This window comes from Ranitomeya imitator, chromosome 6 (assembly GCF_032444005.1).
Source record: "Ranitomeya imitator isolate aRanImi1 chromosome 6, aRanImi1.pri, whole genome shotgun sequence".
NCBI classification, from domain to species: Eukaryota; Metazoa; Chordata; class Amphibia; order Anura; family Dendrobatidae; genus Ranitomeya; species Ranitomeya imitator.
Genome location: NC_091287.1, coordinates 558466764 through 558491678, shown reverse-complemented (window position 1 = coordinate 558491678; position 24915 = coordinate 558466764). Strand labels below are relative to the sequence as shown.

Sequence of the window (24915 nt, the reverse complement as noted above, 5' to 3'; positions counted from 1 at the left end):
GATGGTAGCATGGGCTCAAGCCCACACCAGGATACTTCAGACTCATATTCTGTCAAGCTGGGACGGATCCCCAGGTTCTCTAGACAAAAAGATCCGGATACCACCGCATGTAAAGTCCTCATTAACATGGTGGCTACAAAAAGAGAACTTAATGAGAGGAGTTCCCTGGTTGCAGGTCCCAGCAGTGACCATAACAGTAGATGCCAGTGGAAAAGGTTGGGGAGCTACGGTAGACCAGCACATATTCCAGGGATTCTGGTCAGCCGAAATAGCACAACAATCCTCGAATTTCAAAGAGCTAAAAGCAGTAGAAGTTCTCAAAGCGGCGGTAACTCTTGTACAAAATTCTCACTTAAAAATATACTCAGACAACATGACAACAGTTGCCCACCTTCGCCACCAGGGAAGTACAAGACACGAAGATCTAAAAAGAATATCAGCAAGAATATTTTCGTGGGCCGAAGAACATGTTCTCTCCATATCCGCCCTACACATAAAAGGGGAGATAAACGTACAAGCCGACTTCCTGAGCAGAACAGAGGTCCATCCAGGAGAATGGAGCCTAAACCCAGAAGTCTTTCAGATACTAGTCAAAAGATGGGGACAGCCAGAAGTGGACTTTGTTCGCGAACAGTCAGAACACAAAGGTAGACCAGTTCTTCTCGCTAGATCCGATGAATCCGGGGTTAGCTGTGGACGCATTGGTCCAGCCATGGACATTCTCGCTAGCATACGCGTTCCCGCCATTGCCGATCCTACCAAAAGTCCTGCAGAAAATAAGGGCAGAAAAACTCAAGGTGATCCTAGTGGCTCCACTTTGGCCCAAAAGAGGTTGGTTTGGGGCCCTCATCAGTCTAAAGATAGATGGGCCAATAGCACTTCCACCGGTCAAAGACCTTCTCTACCAGGGGCCAATACTGCATCCAGATCCCGAGAGGCTACACCTAAATGCCTGGCTTCTGAATTCTCAATTCTGAGAACTAGAGGACTATCAAAGAGAGTAATTGAAACATTACAAAAAAGTCGCAAAACGGTAACTAATTCTATTTACCAAAAGATCTGGAAGACGTTCATCTCGTGGTGTGCTCCTGAGCAACCTAACCCAGATAAACCAAACCTAGCCAAGATCCTGGATTTTCTACAAGATGGGCTGGAGAAGGGTCTCAGACCCAGCACCCTCAAGGTACAAGTGGCAGCCTTGAGCTCTTATTTTGACCAGTCTTTAGCCAACCATAGATGGGTAAGAAGATTCATGACGGCGGCATCCCGCATATCTCCAAGACCCATAAATATAGTTCCATCCTGGGACCTGAATATAGTCCTGAAAGGACTTACACTGCCACCATTTGAACCCTTATCTTCCATAACCATGGATAAACTCGCTTGGAAAACCACCTTCCTGGTAGCTATAACAGCCAGAAGAGTGGGTGAACTACAAGCCCTGTCAATCAACGAGCCCTACATGAAGATTCTTCAGGACAGGCTTATCCTACGATTAGACCCATCCTTTCTCCCAAAGGTCGTCTCCGATTTCCACAAATCGCAGGAGATAATTCTTCCATCATTCTATCAAGAACCAAAGAATGAGGAAGAGGAACATTTCCATACTTTGGATGTTCGAAGAATGGTACTCTATTATCTTCATGCATCAGAAAAGATTAGAAAAGATCAAAATCTGTTTATTCATCTTCTCGGCCAGAATAAGGGGAAGAAGACTTCCAGATCCACAATTGCAAATTGGATCAAAAGAGCAATCCTGGAGGCTTATCAAATTCAGGGCCTTCCTCCACCAGGAAAGCTTACAGCCCATTCTACTAGAGCAACAGCGGTCTCCTGGGCCGAGAAAGCCAGTGCTTCCATCGAGCAAATATGCAGAGCGGCTACATGGTCCTCGGTCCATACGTTCTCCAAACATTACAGGCTTGACCTGATGTCAAAAGAAGACTTAGCCTTCGGAGAAAAAGTCCTTAGTGTTGTAGTCCCTCCCTAAAATTACTCTTGGGTACTGCTCCAGGTGTGCTGTCGTGGGGGGTTACTAGAGAAAATAGAATTATTCTTACCGTTAATTCGGTTTCTAGTAACCCACCACGACAGCAGGAGTAATCCCTCCCTTTGCTTAATATACGTTCTGAAAAGAATAAATATAATTTCAAGCATTCATTCTCCTGTGGTCCTTTATAATAACACTGAGGGGAGGATGAGGGAGGGGTTATTTAACCTCTTGTCAATTTCCTGTCCCTATTAGGAAAGGGTTAACATCCTCCTCCAGGTGTGCTGTCGTGGTGGGTTACTAGAAACCGAATTAACGGTAAGAATAATTCTTTTTTTTTTTTTTTTTTTTCAGTGTTGTGTTGTAAAAAATATGTATTTGTTTTTATTTTAGAGGCAGCAGGAGAGAAGACTGTTACGGAAAAGACTGGGTGCACCCGCTTGTCACAGAACGTGCACAAAAGGGCCACTTTTATGTCCATTACAATGATTTGCGGAAGTTGAAATACATGAAAAGACAAAGTAATGTTTTTCCCCAAACGTTATGATGTTACGTAACACTTTTTTTTGCATTTTCTTTTTGCATTTTCTGATACCCAGAAAAGTTCATTTCATTTTGCCATCTGCCAATCCTGGCGTTCGACCGACTTTTGGAAATACTTCCCCCCCCCCCCCCCCCCCCATCTCACACTGCAAGACACTTTTATGAGGAAGGCCATCTCTGCTGAGGAAAGGCTGCTCATCACCTTGCGGGAAGTCACTAATTTTTGGGTTGAATGTCATTAGGGCTCTTTCACATGTCAGTGTGTCCGGTATGTGTGAAGAAAGTTTTCACATGTCCCAGAGACAGACAAACTTAGACAGTCATCTATGCACACGTCAGTGCGTCTTCGTCTGCCGTATGACTGCGGGCAAAACGTGCTGACATGCCCCTTTTTTTTTTTTTTTTTTTTTTTTTTTTTTTTTCCATTTGCATGTTCAACAGTGTCCCGCACACGTAGAACACACACTGATGTCCTCTGTGTGACACGCATCGCACAGGTGAAGTGCTACAGGAAGCGCTGTTCTCTGGCGGCAGGTGATGAAGGTGTTGTCGTCATTCTTCCTTGCTCTGCATGATTTCAGCGCCATCAGGGAAGAATGGGATTTGTCTTCATCACCTGTCGCCGCTAACTGTGGTTACTGTATTGCTTTTATCCCTGCCATCCTTGTGGGAAGGATTCAGCACATGGGCCGCACACACACATGGACATGGATATCTCTGGTACTGTTACGGTACCGGAAATATCATGTTTATAACACACCAGGAAACTGGAACCATTTTTGCTTGCTAGCAGATGTGCCCACTGTATTTTATGCCTTATCTACAGCATTCTGAAATTAGGGCCCTGGGACAGTGGCGATACATCATACTCGTGTGTGGGTGCTATCGTGTAATGTTATCCCATCTTGCTGTGTCCAGGTCATGCGCCTCCCATCTTGCGATATCTCTCTTCTGTGCAAACGTACTTTCTGGTCCTGATGAGGATAGAGCAAAGTGCGCAGATGTGCATGCGCTGGGCCTCTCTCCTTTTCTTGCCTTTGATCACTGCAGGACTTCCTTCTGCCCTCAACAGGCCAGATTAGTGCATTGAAGCAAGCAGGAGGGTGGTGTCGTTGGCTAAACATTGGAGTGGCTGGACACGGACCTGCAAGTCCCTTCTGATTTGACTGGCGGTTTATTTATTGATACCCTTTGTGTTGTGCCGTGTTGCTAAGGGCAGCATTATAGAATGCTTTAGATAAAACATGAAAGGTGCTGGACACATATTATAGCGCCCATAACTGCTGACATGTTTTATTGTATTTTTGTGTGACATTTCTAATATTCATTTTTGTTTCTTTGCAGATTTTTGGCCACAGGAGAGAGCTATACATCCCTGCACCTCCAATTTAGGGTTGGTTAAATCCACCATCTCTAACATTGTGAGGTGCACATGTACCGTCATCTGGCAGAAGTTGCAGCCTATAGTGATGCCTTCCCCAACCGAGGAGACTTGGCTGCAGGTTGCAGCAGGCTTTCAGTCTGTGGCCAATTTCCCAAACTGTATAGGTGCAGTCGATGGTAAACATGTAAGGGTTCAGCAGCCCCCACGATCAGGATCACGCTTCTTTAATTATAAGAAGTATCTTTCAGTGGTCCTGATGGTGGTGGCTGATGCCCATTACAAATTTGTTGCCATTGATGTTGGTGCCTATGATAGTACTGGGCATTCTCGGGTGTTGCGAACGTCACAGATTGGGATGCAAATTCTTCAAGATGGCGGAACGCTCCCAGCCCCAAGACCTTTGCCGAGTTCCACACATCCAGTACCCTTTGTGATGGTATCAGATGAGGAGTTTCCCTTAACGACAACCCTGCTGCGCTCATACCCTGAATGCCCGGCGAAGGATTTTTAATTATCGGAGTGAGGAGTCGTGCACGCAGATGTGGAATGCACCTTTGGGATCATGACTAGTCGGTGGAGGATCTTTCACATTGCCATCCAGTTGGACACAGACACCGTTGACACTGATTAAGGCTTGCTGGGGACTCCACAACTATGCTCGTGAGTACAACACTGACGTAGATGTGGAGTACCAGCAGCCAGTATTTAATCCAGTGGTCAACGTGGGTCTGGGAAGGCCGTCCAACTCGGGTGTGCGTGTGAGAGAATCCTTCACTGACTACTTCATGAGTCCAGAATGTGCCGTGCACTGGCAATACTCCTGTGCTGGTTTTGGGCAGCCTGAGCAGCAGAGAAGGACATTGACTGACCAATAAAAGATTGGAAGATCTATACCAAAAGCTAGAAGAAGTCAAGATCCCTATTAATCAAATTCAACATCGATATTCAATTTTGTTTATTGTAATTTTTTTGGTAACAAAAAAATTTGTAATTTATTTCTGGTTAATAAAAAATTGTTACTTTAATGTGGTTATTTTTCGATCAAATAAGTATTGTTTTTAGAAAATTTTTAATGATTGATTCTTCTCCATCCCATTGTCCAGTGCCCATACACCCATCACAATATGTCCATCCCATAGTCCAGCGCACATATAGCCATGACACCGTACAACATAGAGGCCTTGTCCGCTAAGTACGTAAAGTATATAAAAATCAGATGACATTTGATCAACATTAATTTAACAAGCAACTAAATTTTGACAAACAGTTGTAACGATTTTTTTCAATATGAAAAACAGAATTTGGCGGCAACTTGCCCATTGAAACTTTAAATTTTTTGACAAATAATTGCATCTTAATGCAAGTAGGTGTATTCCTGAGAATACTCATAGGAGCTACTTGTGTCTGTGATGAAATTTTGACTTGCAGATGGTCCCAGGCTGGTTTCCTCCTCCAGAAAAATTTAGTGCTGGTTGGGTGTAGGAAGACACTCTAGATTGAGGTTCTCTGGGTTCGGGTCGTGGGCAAAAGAGTCCAAAAACCCCCGTCAATACATCCTCATATGACTGAATTGGAGCAGTGTCCTCCAGAGCAGTGAGGGACGTTTGGCACAGACATGAAGAGAGACTGCCTATCCGGTGGCAGTGAGCGTGCCTTTCGGGCAATAGTCAAAGCAAAATTACATTGGTCCTCAGTTGAGGATTGTTTTAGTAAATCGAGTGTGTCACTTGCGATCTTCTCAGTTTTATCCTCATTTTTTTTTTTTTTTAATGGACTCTCCTGCCACCGGATAGGCAGCTCTCTTCTCCGTTACCACAGCTTCTGCCGTACCAGATGATCCAACAGCTGCTGCAGTTGATGTGCCTGCAGCAGCTGCTGGAAATGCGGCAAAAGCAGAAGCTGTGGTAAGAGATGGAGAAATTGTCACTCCCGCTCCCGAGGAAGTGCCTTCTCCATCTTCGGAGTTGTCATCCACAGGAGGCGTGGTCGAAAGGTTTCCCTCAGTCCTGTGAGAAAAGGAAAAAAATAATTAATCATGACCTCTGCGGAGGAGCAACATTTTTGGAACAGCATAAAGGCCGCTTACTCCAAAACGCTGTTCATGCATTATCAGCACACATGCAAGAAAGTGTTTTCATTTAACACATGCGTTATCACCACATGCTATCCAAACAACCGGTCCCGAACTGACCACCATCTCTGCTTGACATGTTTTTCTAAGAAAAAAACATGTATATATGTTATTCAAAGTAAATTTATAATAAACTCTAATAATCGGTACCCTTATAATTACCAATTTCCAATTGGTTGGCAATGGACAGGGAATCCCACTTCGGATAAAGGTCCCTCAGAATTTTGGTCCAGCAATGGTCACGGAGATATTTGTCCTTGTAAAACACATCAGCGGCATCCCATATACAAGGTATATCGCAAACCTACAATGAATAGAATAGTGTCATTACATACTATATCCAACTGATAAGTAATCTTAAAGGGAACCTGTCACCCCCAAAATAAAAGATGACCTAAGTCCACCAACATCAGGGGCTTATCTACAGCATTCTGTAATACTGTAGATAAGCCCTCAATGTTTCCTCAAAGATGATCAAGAGGTTAGATTATACTGACACAGGGGCGGTACCGGTCCGATGGGCGTCGCGGTCCGGTCCAGCGTCTCCCATCTTGTTGTGGTGATGTCCTCTTGTATTCACGCTCTGGCGCAGGCGTAATTTGTTTGTCCTGTTGAGGGCAGTACGTTGCATTACTGCAGTACGTTGCTGTGCCCTCAACAGGGAGATGAGCCGCAGCGTGAATACAAGAGGACGTCATCATAACATGGGAGGGGCTATACCAGACCGCCACGCTCATTGGACCGGTACCGACCCTGGGTGAGTATAATCTAACCTCTTTAAATCATCTTTGAGGATACATCGGGGGGCTTATCTACAGTATACCAGAATGGGTAGATAAGCCCCTGATGCCGGTGGGCTTAGCTCTACTTCCATGTTGGAGTTAAGAGGTTTCCTTTACAGCACAAATGTTTCAAAATTTGGATATATATTAACATCACCCCTACCCTAACCCAAAGTCAGACAAACAAGGCAAACACCAAATTATGTCAGTTTCACACGTCAGTGGCTCCGGTACGTGTGGTGACTTTCCTCACGTACCGGAGACACTGACTCACGTAGACACATTAAATTCAATGTGTCTCTGCAGATGTCAGTGTGATATCACACACCGTGTGTCCGTTTGCAAAACACGGAGACATGTCAGTGTTTGTGGGAGCACACGAACCCATAAAGTAAATGGGTCCGTGTAAACACGTACCGCACACGGATGCTGTCTGTGTGCCATCCGTGTGCATTTTTTCTGTCATAGTGTTAACATTTAAAAAATTGTTGCAATACACGAACACACGCACACCACACAGACACAAGCAGACACACGGACATCACACGGGACCCCCCCAAAAAAATTATGTAGGGTCCCCCTATATTTTTTGGCCAGAAAGGCTAGGCAGACAGCTGCGGACCAATATTTGTTGCCAGGGAAGGGGTTAAAATAACCATGAATCTTCCCAGGCTATTCTGGGAAACACACATTCGCCAGAAGACTCGCTACACTCATCAGGAGGGCGATAAACTAGAAGAGGGGACGGGAAGAAAAACATTAGACTTGAACAAAGAAGACCCAGGAAAACATACTCAGAAGGGAGGTAAGAACATTTCTAAAACAATCCACAGCGAGGAGATTAGAACAAAACAAAATCCTCTAAACTGCATGCTCGCAAACACCAGAAGCCTGACAAACAAGATGGAAGAACTAGAAGCAGAAATATCTACAGGTAACTTTGACATAGTGGGAATAACCGAGACATGGTTAGATGAAAGCTATGACTGGGCAGTTAACTTACAGGGTTACAGTCTGTTTAGAAAGGATCGTAAAAATCGGAGAGGAGGAGGGGTTTGTCTCTATGTAAAGTCTTGTCTAAAGTCAACTTTAAGGGAGGATATTAGTGAAGGGAATGAGGATGTTGAGTCCATATGGGTCGAAATTCATAGAGGGGAAAAATGGTAACAAAATTCTCATTGGGGTCTGTTACAAACCCCCAAATATAACAGAAACCATGGAAAGTCTACTTCTACAGCAGATAGATGAAGCTGCAACCCATAATGAGGTCCTGGTTATGGGGGACTTTAACTACCCGGATATTAACTGGGAAACAGAAACCTGTGAAACCCATAAAGGCAACAGGTTTCTGCTAATAACCAAGAAAAATTATCTTTCACAATTGGTGCAGAATCCAACCAGAGGAGCAGCACTTTTAGACCTAATACTATCTAATAGACCTGACAGAATAACAAATCTGCAGGTGGTCGGGCATCTAGGAAATAGCGACCACAATACTGTACAGTTTCACCTGTCTTTCACTAGGGGGACTTGTCAGGGAGTCACAAAAACACTGAACTTTAGGAAGGCAAAGTTTGACCAGCTTAGATGCCCTTAATCTGGTAGACTGGGACAATATCCTCAGAAATAAGAATACAGATAATAATGGAAAATGTTTAAGAACATCCTGAATAGGCAGTGTAAGCGGTTTATACCTTGTGGGAATAAAATGACTAGAAATGGGAAAAACCCAATGTGGCTAAACAAAGAAGTAAGACAGGCAATTAACAGTAAAAAGAAAGCATTTGCACTACTAAAGCAGGATGGCACCATTGAAGCTCTAAACTATAGGGAGAAAAATACTTTATCTAAAAAACTAATTAAAGCTGCCAAAAAGGAAACAGAGAAGCACATTGCTAAGGAGAGTAAAACTAATCCCAAACTGTTCTTCAACTATATCAATAGTAATAGAATAAAAACTGAAAATGTAGGCCCCTTAAATAGTGAGGAAAGAATGGTTGTAGATGACAAGGAAAAAGCTAACATATTAACCCCTTCAAGTCGCGGCCCTTTTTCATTTTTGCGTGTTCGTTTTTCGCTTCCCTCCTTCCCAGAGCCATAACTTTTTTATTTTTCCGTCAATATGGTCATGAGGGCTTATTTTTTGCGGGACAAGTTGTACTTTTGAACGACACCATTGGTTTTACCATGTCTTTTACTAGAAAACGGGAAAAAAATTCCAAGTGCGGTGAAATTGCAAAAAAAGTGCAATCCCACACTTGTTTTTTGTTTGGCTTTTTTGCTAGGTTCACTAAATTCTAAAACTAACCTGCCATTATGATTCTCTAGGTCATTACGAGTTCATAGACACCTAACATGACTAGGTTATTTTTTTATCTAAGTGGTGAAAAAAAATTCCAAACTTTGCTAAAAAAAAAAAAAAAAGTGCCACTTTCCGATACCCGTAGCGTCTCCATTTTTCGTGATCTGGGGTCGGGTGAGGGCTTATTTTTTGCGTGCCGAGCTGATGTTTTTAATGATACCATTTTTGCGCAGATAAGTTCTTTTGATCGCCCGTTATTGCATTTTAATGCAATGTCGCGGCGACCAAAAAAACGTAATTCTGGTGTTTCGGATTTTTTTCTCGCTACGCCATTTAGCGATCAGGTTAATGCTTTTTTTTAATTGATAGATCGGGCGATTCTGAACACGGCGATACCAAATACATGTAGGTTTGGTTTTTTTTTTTTTATTTTATTTAGGATGGGGCGAAAGGGGGGTGATTTAAACTTTTATATTTTTTATATTTTTTTCATATTTTTAAAAACATTTTTTTTTTACTTGTGCCATGCTTCAATAGCCTCCAAGGGAGGCTAAAAGCTGGCATAGCCTGATCGGCTCTGCTACATAGCAGCGATCATCAGATCGCTGCTATGTAGCAGAAATGCAGGTGTGCTGTGAGCGCCGACCACAGGGGGGCGCTCACATCAGACCTGCATCAGTAACCATAGAGGTCTCAAGGACCTCTATGGTTACCTTCCTGATGCATCGCCGACCCCCGATCATGTGACGGGGGTCGGCGATGACGTCATATCCGGCCGCCCGGCCGGATGCGGTAGTTAAATGCCGCTGTGTTTGACAGCGGCATTTAACAGGTTAATAGCGGCGGGTGAATAGCGATTTCACCCGCCGCTATTGCGCGCACATGTCAGCTGTACAAAACAGCTGACATGTCGCGACTTTGATGTGGGCTCACCGCCGGAGCCCACATCAAAGGGGGATTCACGGCATGCGCAGTAGATGTACGGCGCATGTCGTGAAGGGGTTAAACACCTTCTTCTCCACGGTATTCACGGTGGAAAATGAAATGCTAGGTGAAATCCCAAGAAACAATGAAAACCCTATATTAAGGGTCACCAATCTAAGCCAAGAAGAGGTGCGAAACCGGCTAAATAAGATTAAAATGGATAAATCTCCGGGTCCGGATGGCATACACCCACGAGTACTAAGAGAACTAAGTAATGTAATAGATAAACCATTATTTCTTATTTTTAGGGACTCTATAGCGACGGGGTCTGTTCCGCAGGACTGGCGCATAGCAAATGTGGTGCCAATATTCAAAAAGGGCTCTAAAAGTGAACCTGGAAATTATAGGCCAGTAAGTCTAACCTCTATTGTTGGTAAAATATTTGAAGGGTTTCTGAGGGATGTTATTCTGGATTATCTCAATGAGAATAACTGTTTAACTCCATATCAGCATGGGTTTATGAGAAATCGCTCCTGTCAAACCAATCTAATCAGTTTTTATGAAGAGGTAAGCTATAGGCTGGACCACGGTGAGTCATTGGACGTGGTATATCTCGATTTTTCCAAAGCATTTGATACCGTGCGGCACAAGAGGTTGGTACACAAAATGAGAATGCTTGGTCTGGGGGAAAATGTGTGTAAATGGGTTAGTAACTGGCTTAGTGATAGAAAGCAGGGGGTGGTTATAAATGGTATAGTCTCTAACTGGGTCGCTGTGACCAGTGGGGTACCGCAGGGGTCAGTATTGGGACCTGTTCTCCAACATATTCATTAATCTGGTAGAAGGTTTACACAGTAAAACATCGATAGTTTTGTATCATCTGCAAATATGTAAAGCAGTTAATACAAGAGAAGATAGTATTCTGCTACAGATGGATCTGGATAAGTTGGAAACTTGGGCTGAAAGGTGGCAGATGAGGTTTAACAATGATAAATGTAAGGTTATACACATGGGAAGAAGGAATCAATATCACCATTACACACTGAACGGGAAACCACTGGGTAAATCTAACAGGGAGAAGGACTTGGGGATCCTAGTTAACCCCTTCAGGACCCAGCCTATTTTTTGACCTTAAAGACCTTGCCTATTTTTGCAATTCTGACCAGTGTCCCTTTATGAGGTAATAACTCGGGAACGCTTCAACGGATCCTAGCGATTCTGAGATTGTTTTTTCGTGACATATTGGGCTTCATGTTAGTGGTAAATTTAGGTCAATAAATTCTGTGTTTATTTGTGATAAAAACGGAAATTTGGCGAAAATTTTGAATTTTTATTCTGTTAAACCAGAGAGATATGTGACACAAAATAGTTAATAAATAACATTTCCCACACGTCTAATTTACAACAGCACAATTTTGGAAACAAATTTTTTTTTTTTGCTAGGAAGTTATAAGGGTTAAAATTTGACCAGCGATTTCTCATTTTTACAATGGAATTTACAAAACCATTTTTTTTAGGGACCACCTCACATTTGAAGTCAGTTTGAGGGGTCTATATGGCTGAAAATACCCAAAAGTGACACCATTCTAAAAACTGCACCCCTTAAGGTACTCAAAACCACATTCCAGAAGTTTATTAACCCTTCAGGTGCTTCACAGCAGCAGAAGCAACATGGAAGGAAAAAATGAACATTTAACTTTTTAGTCACAAAAATGATCTTTCAGCAACAATTTTTTTATTTTCCCAATGGTAAAAGGAGAAACTGAACCAATTTGGGGGTAAACCACTGTTTGGGCACACGGCAGGGCTTGGAAGGGAAGGAGCGCCATTTGACTTTTTAAATGAAAAATTGGCTGCACTCTTTAGCGGACACCATGTCACATTTGGAGAGCCACCGTGTGCCTAAAAATTGGAGCTCCCCCACAAGTGACCCCATTTTGGAAACTGGACCCCCAAGGAAGTTATCTAGATGCATAGTGAGCACTTTAAACCCTCAGGTGCTTCACAAATTGATCCGTAAAAATGAAAAAGTACTTTTTTTTCACAAAAAATTTCTTTTCACCTCAGTTTTTTCATTTTCACATGGGCAACAGGATAAAATGGATCCTAAAATTTGTTGGGCAATTTCTCCCGAGTACGCCGATACCTCATATGTGGGGGTAAACCAGTTTGGGCACACGGCAGGACTCGGAAGGGTAGGCGCGCCTTTTGACTTTTTGAATGGAAAATTAGCTCCAATTGTTAGCAGACACCATGTCGCGTTTGGAGAGCCCCTGTGTGCCTATGCATTGGAGCTCCCCCACAAGTGACCCCATTTTGGAAACTAGACCCCCCCCCCCCCCCAAGGAACTTATCTAGATTCGTACTGAGTACTTTAAACCCCCAGGTGCTTCACAGAAGTTTATAATGCAGAGCCATGAAAATAAAAAAGTTTTTCTTTCCTCAAAAATGATTTTTTAGCCTGGAATTTCCTATTTTGCCAACGGTAATAGGAGAAATTGGACCACAAATTTTGTTGTCCAGTTTGTTCTGAGTACGCAGATACCCCATATGTGGGGGTAAACCACTGTTTGGGCGCACGGCAGGGCTCAGAAGGGAAGGCACGCCATTTGACTTTTTAAATGGAAAATTAGTTCCAATCATTAGCGGACACCATGTCGCGTTTGGAGAGCCCCTGCGTGCCTAAACATTGGAGATCCCCCACAAATGACCCCATTTTGGAAACTAGACCCCCAAAGGAACTAATCTAGACATGTGGTGAGGACTTTGAACCCTCAAGTGCTTCACAGAAGTTTATAACGCAGAGCCATGAAAATAAAATAAAAAAATTCTTTCCTCAAAAATATTTTAGCCCAGAATTTTTTATTTTCCCAAGGGTTACAGGAGAAATTTGACCCCAAAAGTTGTTGTCCAGTTTCTCCTGAGTATGCTGATACCCGATGTGTGGGGGTAAACCACTGTTTGGGCACACGTCGGGGCTCAGAAGGGAAGTAGTGACTTTTGAAATGCAGACTTTGATGGAATGGTCTGCGGACATCACGTTGCGTTTGCAGAGCCCCTGGTGTGCCTAAACAGTAGAAACCCCCCTCAAGTGACCCCATTTTAGAAACTAGACCCCCCAAGGAACTTATCTAGATATGTGGTGAGCACATTGAACCCCTAAATGCTTCACAGACGTTTACAACGCAGAGCCGGGAAAATAAAAAATCATTTTTCTTTCCACAAAAATGTTTTAGCATGCAATTTTTTATTTTCTCAAGGGTAACAGGAGAAATTGGACCCCAGTAAGTGTTGCGCAGTTTGTCCTGAGTATGCTGATACCCCATATGTGGGGGTAAACCACTGTTTGGGCGCACGTCGGGGCTCGGAAGTGAGGGAGCACCATTTGACTTTTTGAATACAAGATTGGCTGGAATCAATGGTGGCGCCATGTTGCGTTTGGAGACCCCTGATGTGCCTAAACAGTGGAAACCCCTCAATTCTACCTCCAACACACCCCTAACCCTAATCATACCCCTAACCCCAACACACCCCTAACCTTAACACACCCCTAACCCTAACCACAACCCTAATCCCAACCCTAAGGCTATGTGCCCAAGTTGCGGATTCGTGTGAGATTTTTCAGCACCATTTTTGAAAAATCCGCGGGTAAAAGGCACTGCGTTTTACCTGTGGATTTACCGAGGATTTCCAGTGTTTTTTGAGCGGATTTCACCTGCGGATTCCTATTGAGGAACAGATGTAAAACGCTGTGGAATCCGCACAAAGAATTGACATGCTGCGGAAAATACAACGCGTTTCCGCGCGGTATTTTCCGCACCATGGGCACAGCGGATTTGGTTTTCCATATGTTTACTTGGTACTGTAAACCTGATGGAACACTGCTGCGGATCCGAAGCGGCCAATCCGCTGCGGATCCGCAGCCAAATCCGCACCGTGTGCACATGGCCTAATTCTAAAGGTATGTGCACACGCTGTGGATCCGCAGCAGTTTCCCATGAGTTTACAGTTCAATGTAAACCTATGGGAAACAAAAATCGCTGTCACTACTTTCTGCGGATTCCACAGCGGTTTTACAACTGCTCCAATAGAAAATCGCAGTTGTAAAACCGCAGTGAAATGCGCAGAAAAACCGCGGTAAATCCACGATATATCCACAGCGGCTTTGCACTGCGGACTTATGAAATCCGCTGTGGAAAAATCCGCAGAGGACCAGAATACGTGTGCACATTCCTAACCCTACCCCTAACCCTAGTTCTAACTCCAACCTTAGTGGGGGGGGAAAAAAAATTCTTTTTTTTATTGTTCCTACCTATGGGGGTGACAAAGAAGGGGGGTGTCATTTATTATTTTTTTTTTATTTTGATCACTGAGGTTATATCTCAGTGATCAAAATTCACTCTGGAATGAATCTGCCGGCCATTTTGGAAGATGGCGGCGCCCAGGAAAGAAGACGGACTGACCCCGGGAGGCTCGGTGAGTATAAGGGGGGGGGGGGGAGATCAGGGCACGGGGGGAGGGATCGGAGCATGGTGGGGTGGATCGGTGTGTGTGTGTGGGGTGGATCGCAGTGCAGGGGGGGTGGATCGGAGTGCAGGGGGGTGGGATTGGAGCACGGGGGAGCGGACAGGAGGACGGGGGAGCGGAGCGGACAGGAGGACGGGGGAGCGGAGCACAGGACGGAGGGGAGCGGACCACAGATCGGGGGGCTGGGGGGGGGGGGCGATCGGTGGGGTGGGGGCACATTAGTGTTTCCAGTCATGGCCGATGATATTGCAGCATCGGCCATGGCTGGATTGTAATATTTCACCAGTTTTTTAGGTGAAATATTACAAATCGCTCTGATTGGCAGTTTCACTTTCAACAGCCAATCAGAGCGATCGTAGCCATGGGGGGTGAAGCCACCCCCCCCCCTGGGCTCAAGTACAACTCCTCCTGTCCCTGCACGACGGGTGAAATTACAGTTAACCCTTTCACCCAGCCTGCAGGAACACGATTCCGCCATGACGCATATGCTGCGTCATGGGTCGGAATGGCACCGACTTTCATGACGCAGCGTATGCGTCAAAGGTCGGGAAGGGGTTAATGATAAACTTACCCGGAGCAGCCAGTGCCAGGCAGCAGCTGCCAAGGCAAACAGGATCATGGGGCGCATTAAAAGAGGTCTGGATACACATGAGAGCATTATACTGCCTCTGTACAAATCCCTAGTTAGACCGCACATGGAGTACTGTGTCCAGTTTTGGGCACCGGTGCTCAGGAAGGATATAATGGAACTAGAGAGAGTACAAAGGAGGGCAACAAAATTAATAAAGGGGATGGGAGAACTACCATACCCAGATTAGCGAAATTAGGATTATTTAGTCTAGAAAAAAGACTGAGGGGCGATCTAATAACCATGTATAAGTATATAAGGGGACAATACAAATATCTCGCTGAGGATCTGTTTATACCAAGGAAGGTGTCGGGCACAAGGGGGCATTCTTTGCGTCTGGAGGAGAGAAGGTTTTTCCACCAACATAGAAGAGGATTCTTTACTGTTAGGGCAGTGAGAATCTGGAATTGCTTGCCTGAGGAGGTGGTGATGGCGAACTCAGTCGAGGGGTTCAAGAGAGGCCTGGATGTCTTCCTGGAGCAGAACAATATTGTATCATACAATTATTAGGTTCTGTAGAAGGACGTAGATCTGGGGATTTATTATGATGGAATATAGGCGGAACTTGATGGACAAATGTCTTTTTTCCGCCTTACTAACCATGTTACTATGTATTCTGCACTCAAAAAAAAAAAGTTTTGGGGAAAAAAATGCCACAAATCAGGCATTGTGAATGCAGTGTTTTTACTGCCAAGAGCAGGTTTTAGCTGCAGTAAAACAAAAACCCCTAGAGAACATAGCCTTAGTGTCCGACCGTGGGAAATAATAGTAAATACTTCTTACTGTCTACAACATGGGCGTGGAGATCAGTGTATATACTATATACATAGAGGTTATGGCAGACAGGAATCCAGTGGAAAGCTACATCAGATTCCTATAGGGCAGAGAACCGCCAGTGTCAGGAAACTGGTTCAATAGCAATTCCCTACAATGTCAACAAGCTCCAGGTTACTGGCAGTCTATAGTCTGCATACACATCCCATAATGCACAGCGTGTGGCCGCACTGCATGCCGGGGAGGCAGGTTCTGTTCTGCTCACTGTGAGCACATTATATACATGTGGTACGATGCGGATGGGGCAGACTCCAATGTGGGGATGTACAGGTTTCTGGGGAGCAGCAGGAATTGGGGAGCAGCAGGACACTGGGAGCAGCAGGACACTGGGAGCAGCAGGACAGCATATTTTACTTTAAATTTACAATATTTTTTTTAATTTCAATATAATATTGTACTATTGCACATACTATACAAGGATAGAAAATTTTGAGAGGATGTAACGATTCGCTTCCTTCATACCAGAAACATGGAATAGATAAGAATATTACAGCATTTCTCAATACAAAGAAAGCAATAGCGCAGCGGTTTGACTTTTTCTATCGGGTGTCTCGGAAAACTACAGAGTAATGGAATACAGCAGTTCTCAGATGTAATTAATTTTTACAAAACTTTCATACAATTTTTATATGCTAGAACATTCTAGAAAAACTAACGATTGAGACACCCTACAACCAAACTCTGGCTCTGCATCCTATGATCCTCCCTCTCCATCAACCGCTTTTCATCCCTCGTTCTTTAAGCCTCACGCAACTCACAGATGAGTTTACACTTGTTCTAACAATCCTTTATCTTTCAACATGCCCCTTTTGTTCTCTATGAGATGGTGCCATGTAGACGGCTGCAATCTTCCTGACGAGGGCAGTCCTACATGCTTGTACAACCTCTCAACATTCTTGACTGCTTTCTTGCTCTCCCATGACTTTACTATTGTCTTGACTTCCACAGCATCCTCACTTAACTCGTGGGGCACAGACTTCTTCTGCTATAAGAGACACAACATGACTCACAGAATACTACGCCTTTCTGCAGCAGGCCGCTGACAGCGACAACAACACTGGGTCCTGAACACGGAGCTTCTCGTTCAACGTGCTATGAATAAAGAGCCTCGCGCTCGATATCCTATCCCTAACCTGAACACCAGTGATTAGTCTATCCTGTCATGATATTCTAAACGTTGGGAGGCGGTCTCTTAGTGAGACCCCTCCACTGAGATTCTGGTGGTCTCCTTCTTGGGACGTCTTAATTATTAATGTGTGCAATATTACAGAGGCTGCATTTCCTATTTTTTTTTTTTTTTTCCTAAGCTGTCCCATTCTACAACTTTCTCAATTTTTCATTTTATTACTATTAGGCAATAGTCATGGGTAGGGTGGTTGAATGGAGTACAATGACCGGTGGAGGAGGTGTGGTGTATATGAGGATGTGCAGAGTGCGATATTTCTCAGTTGCTGGTTTGAAGTGTGGCACGGGATCGCGCTCGGTCTCACCATTCGACCGGTCATTCCCCAGAACTAAGGAGACCAGACTAACCAATAACGGTTGAAATACTGGCAAGTGTGACATATAAATAGTATGTGATCTCCACTTACCGTGTTTGGCGGGTGATCAGTCCTCGAGGTCAGCCATTACGGGTGTCGTCCACAGACGTCCAGGCATGGGTCCAGGGGGTCTCGGATCGTGGGCCACGCCCCACGTTGGGCGCCAAATTGTCGGGGTCGTCACGACAATACCCTTCCTTCACCAGTCATTCCAAATCAGAATAAGAGCATTGGTACCGGATAAGGATGAGTCAGACAAAGGCTGGTTCAAACTCATTGCATGCTCGTGTGTCTACAAGGTGTAGCAATGTCACAGCAACTGACTTTATTTCCTGATACACAATATTATATGATCTATTGGGGGAAGGTGTGCAGAGGGCGGGGTTTAAGCAATGTATCTAGTATTCAGTCTTTCTGGTTGGCTCTGACATCATCTGATAAATCTTCCTTTCTCCACATCGCTTTAAGTTTCCATTTCAAGAGAAATAATACTTGGCTTCTGGAATATATAACTTCTTTAGCAGAATCAGAATTTAGGGCAAAGATGAATACTGGCAGCCGTGTTAAATACAATTACATTTGCATTAGCAAGCATAAAGGGGAAAAACTTATTGTTTCACAGCATAAGAATATAAAAGTACAAAAGTGTATAAAGAAAATATATTTTCACCTTGAGTGTCACTCCTGATACTACACCGCCCCCCTGTGGTGAGGATGAGGTATCACTCCTGACACTACACCACCCCCTGTGGTGAGGACAGGTATTTCATCTCCTTTTTTTCCTGCAGCTATCGTGATGTCTCCCGGCGGCCATGTTTTTCTGCTCTGCTTCGTCCTCTGCCTTCCTGCGGGGAGTGGGGCTTTTTTTGGCTGGTTCACCCACAAGTCTCCCAGTGACTCATCTGCCCCCCAGAAGGAGGCGGCCCTGGACCCCCGATCTCTTTCCAGCGCCCCCTTTGAGATGACCACTTCTGATGAGAAGTTTTTAGCTGAAGCCAAAATCCTGGAGCTGTCGCCTCTGGACAGCTGTCACTACAAGGTGCGGAGTGTGGGGGTCCTGCTCTGTTCATCCTGTTGTACTCCAGTCACACCCAGAGCTGCATCCACAGCAGATGACCGTCCGACTGCCCCTCCTCCGATAACACGGCAGTGCAGAGACTGTAAGGCCCCGCAGCTCTAGTGCGGCTGCAGCTCTGGATGTGACTGGAGTACGGGTCTTGTGTGGTGATGGTGCCACCGTCTCCTTACAGGTTGTCAGTCAGCTGAGGGCGTCGTGCACAGACATGTCGGAGGAAGATATCGCCAAGCTGGGGGTCTCGCTGTTCAACTGCCAGGCAGAAGTGGAGGGGCGGTGGACGTACCCCTGCACGGAGGACATGGTGAGCAGGACAGGCGGTGCTCAGCAGAACTTCTTACGCCGTGCGGCTTACTGAGTAAGTCCTTTGTCCGCAGACCCTCGCCGAGTGCACATCCCCCATGGACCCCGACACCTGGAACGCCTACCACATTGTCAGTAACCGGGCGCGCTCCGTCTGCTATGCCACACGACAGCTCCACTTCCGCCGACGCACCGAGCTCACGGTCAACACCCTGGTGTCAACTGCCATGGACCAGCTGGAGGCCATGAAAGTGCTGAAGGTAACAGAGCACGATGGAGGGTGGGAGACGGGGGCTGGTATTGAGGCAATTCATGTTTAAGCAGCACGGTCAGATGCCCACCCTGGCCCAGAATCTGAGCACGGGAATAGGTGTCCTTTCACCAACAACACTGATTGCGGCCTCTGTGGGGGCGCGTTCCCCCTCCTGGGTGCGGCCTCTGTGGGGGCGCGTTCCCCCTCCTGGGTGCGGCCTCTGTGGGGGCGCGTTCCCCCTCCTGGGTGCGGCCTCTGTGGGGGCGCGTTCCCCCTCCTGGGTGCGGCCTCTGTGGGGGCGCGTTCCCCCTCCTGGGTGCGGCCTCTGTGGGGGCGCGTTCCCCCTCCTGGGTGCGGCCTCCCCTCCTCTGACATTATGTCTCTTCCCAGGACGGGCAGTTGGAGCTGAAGGAGCTGACCTCGGAGTCTCTGCAGAGGGTCCTGAGCAGCCAGGACCACCTCCTGACCCAGCAAGAGCAGCTGCAGAACAACCAGGAGAAGATGGAGGGCTCCATCACTGGGAACCTGCAGCTGCTGGCGGAGGAGAAGGCGCTGATCGCCAGCGGGCACCACCTGGTGGCGGACATGATAGAAGGGATCACACGAAACATAGGTATGTGGGAGCGGCAGCGTCTCCGGAGCGCCCCCTGCTGCATCGCACTCTTGGTAGAGACACTACAACTCTCAGCAGACGCTGCCAACCATGTGGAGTCCACGGAGACCCTGCCTCTGGGGATCAGACAGTGGGGAGCTGTGGACTCCTGCACCCATCCTCCGCTCGCTGATGGGGTCTTTCTTTCCTTTCTGTAGAGAATGTGAGTGGTCACCTGACGGCGCAGGATGCAGAACTGCACAAGGGGCATAAAGCCATCATGGCCGACCTCGCGGAAGTCCGAGCCAGGTCACGTGACGTCTACGCCAAAATTGGTGAGTGCTGAACCCAATGTACTGGAATCACAGCTGAGGGTTTGTTACAATGTATCAGCGCTGCTGGCTGTGACTGCGCCGGCTGATTACGGCTCCTCGCTGCGGTGACCGCTGTTGTTCTCTTGTATCTGCAGAGTCTAACCTGGCGCTGTTCCTGTCCTACCAGGACCGCAGCGCGCTGCACTACGACGTCCTGATGGAGAAGCTGCAGCGCATGAACCGGAGCCTGAGCGCCGCGCTGTACGCCATGGAGCACATGCACCGCAGTGTGGAGCACCGGCTCAGCTATATCCAGGGGTTCATCATCTGGGCAGGTAAGGAGCTGCCGGGGGTGTCTGCGGGGTCCGCCACCAGGGAGAGACGTCCAATATGCACCTTGCCTTAAAGGTGAAGTCTTCTTGTATCTTGGCCACTACTGTGATGGCTCCTTGTGGCGCCATATTGTTGCCCAGCGGTGCCGCGAGGCAGCGGAAACACTGTAAGCCAGGCTCAGAGCAGTGATGGCCGTGCTGGTTGTCAGACACGGGGGTTGTCAGATACTCAGGCGCATGTCACAATAATGTGAATATGCCATGTTTATCTACCTAAAAGTACATTGGCTTTTCAGACACACGCTGTGGCCTTTCCGACCCTCTCTTCCCACTCTGCCTGTGGGTGTAATCCTGAACTCCTTATTCCCCCCTCCCTCCCCTCAAGAATTTATATGGCTTCAAAGTGAAAGTACAAGTAGAAGCACATGGGGGGGGGACCCAGGTTTCTTCGTCCTTGCAAATCAAAATATCATAGCACCGATTAATGATAGAAGTGGGACAAATAAATTTTTGGCATGTGCTTCGGTAGAACCACAAGCAAGTGAGTTTTCCAGGTTCCAGAACCAGCACAATTGAGAAACTGATTACTACGGAACTGGGTCACCCAACCACCCCATGTCTATACTTAAATGAATCCCTTTGGCACACTGAGCATAACAACATGGGTATCGTTTTTCTAACAGGTTCCTATGCCAAAATATGTGCGATGAGGATTTTTCATACTGTTAAGATAGGGTAGTATCCAGCCTCTAAGTGAGGTCACCACAGGGGGAGGGCTTTGGTTTTAGGCTAGATAATAATTAAGTGAAGCAGCAGTCTTTTAGTGTCTGTCTGGGGTCTAGCTGTTATACAGGGGTGATGCATCTGGTTATATGCTCGCCCTTCCCCCCACAGCACACGGGCAGCCATCAGATGATATGACCTAGCGAAATGTAAGGGTTTTTCAACCTTAATCCCATTTTATTTGTTACTGTACATACGATACTTGTCGTCTTTACAATATCTTTTTATACTTCTGTAAACACTGCCTACCTTTTTTTGGAGTAAAATAATAAATTACTAGCTTGTCTCTCCTTGCTTTATAAAGTACCTGGACCCGTTAATAATTAAGAAATCGAAGCTGGTGGCAGCTGATTTGTCCTGTGCATTTGCAAGGCTTTGTAGCGACGGCGGCGTTGATAATTATTGTTCCCGCCTGAGTGGGAGTAGTTATATCGTTCTCGCTGCAGCGTGCCCAATAGCTAGTACATAGCAGGCAGCCTTTCTGGTGACTAATTATCCTAGGTGCAGTACCCTGACTGACCTGAGGGTAAGGGGAGCACCAGAGAGCTGCAAGTTCCAAACCAGAACTGGGAAGTGGGATATAGATAAATCCCCTTCAGAAAGAACCAGGGGCAACCAAACAACCCCTGTTTGTGCCAAATTGGTGAGTGGCGGGGATGATAAAGGCATCCTCCCCGTGAGCCATGACAGTGCATTACTGTGGATAATCCGCCCACGACTTCTGTTCACAGGCGGGAACCTGGATGCCATTTCCACGTGTGTCCTTCATGGCGCCTACTTCCTTCTCCTGGCCCTGCTGATGACGTTCCTGCAGATCCCCGGCTTCTCGCGCCTCGTCCTGCTGCTCCTGATCCTGCTCAACGCAGTTTCGGAGCTCAACCACAACACGTCGCTCGGGTTCAGATCGCTGACGGCGTTACTGGTGTGCACGATGATAGGTGAGCGCAGACCGGGGGGGGGGGAGGTTGGTGGTGGTGATAGGTGAGCGCAGACAACGGGGGGTGTCTGGGGGGCGGTGATAGGTGAGCACAGGCGGGGGGCATTCCTCCTCCCTGGGGGTGCCTATCTGCCGGGAACTAAGGCTACTGCATATCTGAGGGGGGTCACCCTCTGCCAGTGTGTGGAGAAATGGCTGACTTCTTGAGGTGACTGCGGTTTCTCTCCTGCGCCCCCCGCAGGTCACTGGACATTACTGCGTTTCATTTGCTACCTGGTGAAGGTGAGGAGCAGGAAGGCCACGCTGACGACCCCCAAAAAGTCTCCTGTGCTCCATCCTTATGTAGAGGAGGATGCAGGGTTTTGTAGCTCAACTCCTGAAAAGTAAGTACACCCATTATGTAATTTAAAAAAAACAATGCTAAAGCAGCACAGAGGATTTCAGTAATTCTCTTCTATGTTTAGGGCAGAGGACGCCCTGTTGAAGGAGAAGCTGAGGAAGCTGGTGGACGTCAGTCACATAGGTGCGGCCTCTGGATGGCGCTCGCTCTCTGTTCTTGTGACACTTTGGGATTTCCATCCAGAGCTGCATTTATAATTCTTCCCTGCGGCCAATGCAGGTGTTTTCGCCCTGATTTTGCTCGTTCTCCTTCTTCCAGATGATTCGGTGTTGGGTAACGAGACGTTGTGTAAAGATGTGTCTGTGGTAGCGTCTCCGGCACATCAGGACTGGAAGTCGCAGCCGTGGATGAGGACTCCGCTGCCGTCCACTCCCGCCATGAAACTGCGCCGACTGAGCGTCTCGAACTCAGTCCCGGGGCATGACAGCCCCCTGAGAACGGTGAGTGCTCGGAGGAATGATGTGCTGCGGCTGCCACTAGGGGGCGATGTGTCTCGGTCGCAGCCTGATACCCGTGTGTCGACATCGCCCCCTGGTGTCAGCTGCAGAGATTGCACAGAGCAGATGTAACTGTCGTCTTGTTCCTGCAGATGGCGCCGGACAGAACTCCCCAGCGACACTTGGGGGCAGCGTTTGATGCCATGTCGGAGTCTATAAGTAAAAGTCCAAATTTTTCTGTTTGCAGCAACATGTGAGTGTCCAGAGTAATGTGAAGGAGAGGGGAGGCGTGCCACTACAACTCCCAGCATGCTCCTACATGATACAGTGCAGAGGCTGTGAAGCCACAGGCAGCATATCACTGCTATATACACTCAGCCAGCTGCTGTGGAACTACTACTCCCAGAATGGCAGCTGGAGCAGATCTTACTGTGGTGCATTCTGGGACTTGTAGTGCAGCTTGTTGCAGAGACTCATTCTCAGGGCGCGGCTGTGAAGACCCGATATAACCCACCAGTAGGGGGCAGATGTGGGTTATGTCGCCCTCACACCCTGCCCCTTGTTACCCGCACAGGTCACTGTCATCGATGTCTCCGCGCCAGTTCTGCCACGCCATCACCCGGGCAGGTCAGCCCTGCAGGAACAAGGCCAGCGGAGGGCAGGAGTTCTGCAGGGTCCACGCCGCGGGCCAGACGTCCTACATCGCCCCCTGATGGACTGATCCAGGCACTGGCCCACCTCCGCGTTCTGGGGCCCCTCTGCTGCACTTTGCTCTGTCTGGAGGAGACTTCTGCAGATTTTGCACTTTACGGCCCCTGTGGCCCCTGATGGGATCGCTGATTACTGGTTTGGCTCCTGCAGATTTCTGTATTTTACCTGTTTTTTGAGTCTTAGTCTTCTCTGTATTTATCTATTGTAGAAATGTTTTTATAAAAGGCCTTTTGTAATAAACCTGAAGTCTTTTCTACAAAGTCCTGTGCAAAAGGGAGCGACTGAGGAGGAGCAGGGGCTCGGATCATGGGGGGCTGCCAGCTGTGACCCATGAAGCATTGCAACCTAAATTCCTGTATTCTCAGACCCCTGAAATTCAGTCTGTATCCAATCAGTCCACCCAGTAATATAGGCCTAGATGTGAGATCTGTGTGTCTCTCCCAGTAATATAGGCTGGATGTGAGGTCCGTGTGTCTGTCCCAGTAATATAGGCTGGATGTGAGATCTGTGTGTCTCCCAGTAATATAGGCTGGATGTGAGCTCTGTGTGTGTCTCCCAGTAATATAGGCTGGATGTGAGATCTGTGTGTCTCCCAGTAATATAGGCTGGATGTGAGGTCCGTGTGTCTGTCCCAGTAATATAGGCCTAGATGTGAGCTCTGTGTGTGTCTCTCCCAGTAATATAGGCTGGATGTGAGCTCTGTGTCTCTCCCAGTAATGTAGGCTGGATGTGAGATCTGTCTTTCTCCCAGTAATATAGGCTGGATGTGAGGTCTGTGTGTGTCTCTCCCAGTAATATAGGCTGGATGTGAGGTCTGTGTCTCTCCCAGTAATATAGGCTGGATGTGAGCTCTGTGTGTGTCTCTCCCAGTAATATAGGCTGGATGTGAGCTCTGTGTCTCTCCCAGTAATATAGGCTGGATGTGAGGTCTGTGTCTCTCCCAGTAATGTAGGCTGGATGTGAGGTCTGTGTCTGTCCCAGTAATATAGGCTGGATGTGAGGTCTGTGTCTCTCCCAGTAATATAGGCTGGATGTGAGCTCTGTGTGTGTCTCTCCCAGTAATATAGGCTGGATGTGAGCTCTGTGTCTCTCCCAGTAATGTAGGCTGGATGTGAGATCTGTCTTTCTCCCAGTAATATAGGCTGGATGTGAGGTCTGTGTGTCTCCCAGTAATATAGGCTGGATGTGAGGT

At 46.8% G+C, this 24915-nt stretch overlaps 1 protein-coding gene across 1 annotated transcript; it reads left to right on the top strand.

The window, feature by feature from the left end:
• The first annotated feature begins 18382 nt into the window (after positions 1-18382).
• On the top strand, positions 18383-23734 carry LOC138643485 (protein brambleberry-like). Its single transcript, XM_069732387.1, has 12 exons — positions 18383-18625; positions 18837-18965; positions 19039-19224; positions 19608-19830; positions 20028-20144; positions 20279-20458; positions 21970-22176; positions 22417-22558; positions 22640-22698; positions 22834-23015; positions 23165-23265; positions 23587-23734. Exons 1-12 carry the CDS (start codon positions 18383-18385, stop codon positions 23723-23725), a joined length of 1908 nt encoding a protein of 635 aa, XP_069588488.1. The 3' UTR covers positions 23726-23734.
• The last annotated feature ends 1181 nt before the right edge of the window (positions 23735-24915 follow it).

Coding starts and splice junctions, on each gene's coding strand:
- LOC138643485 (XM_069732387.1), top strand. CDS start 18,383: ATGTCTCCCGGCGGCCATGTTTTTCTGCTCTGCTTCGTCCTCTGCCTT. Junction 20,145..20,278: donor TGACGTCTACGCCAAAATTG/GTGAGTGCTGAA, acceptor TTGTATCTGCAG/AGTCTAACCTGGCGCTGTTC. Junction 22,699..22,833: donor GGTGGACGTCAGTCACATAG/GTGCGGCCTCTG, acceptor TCCTTCTTCCAG/ATGATTCGGTGTTGGGTAAC.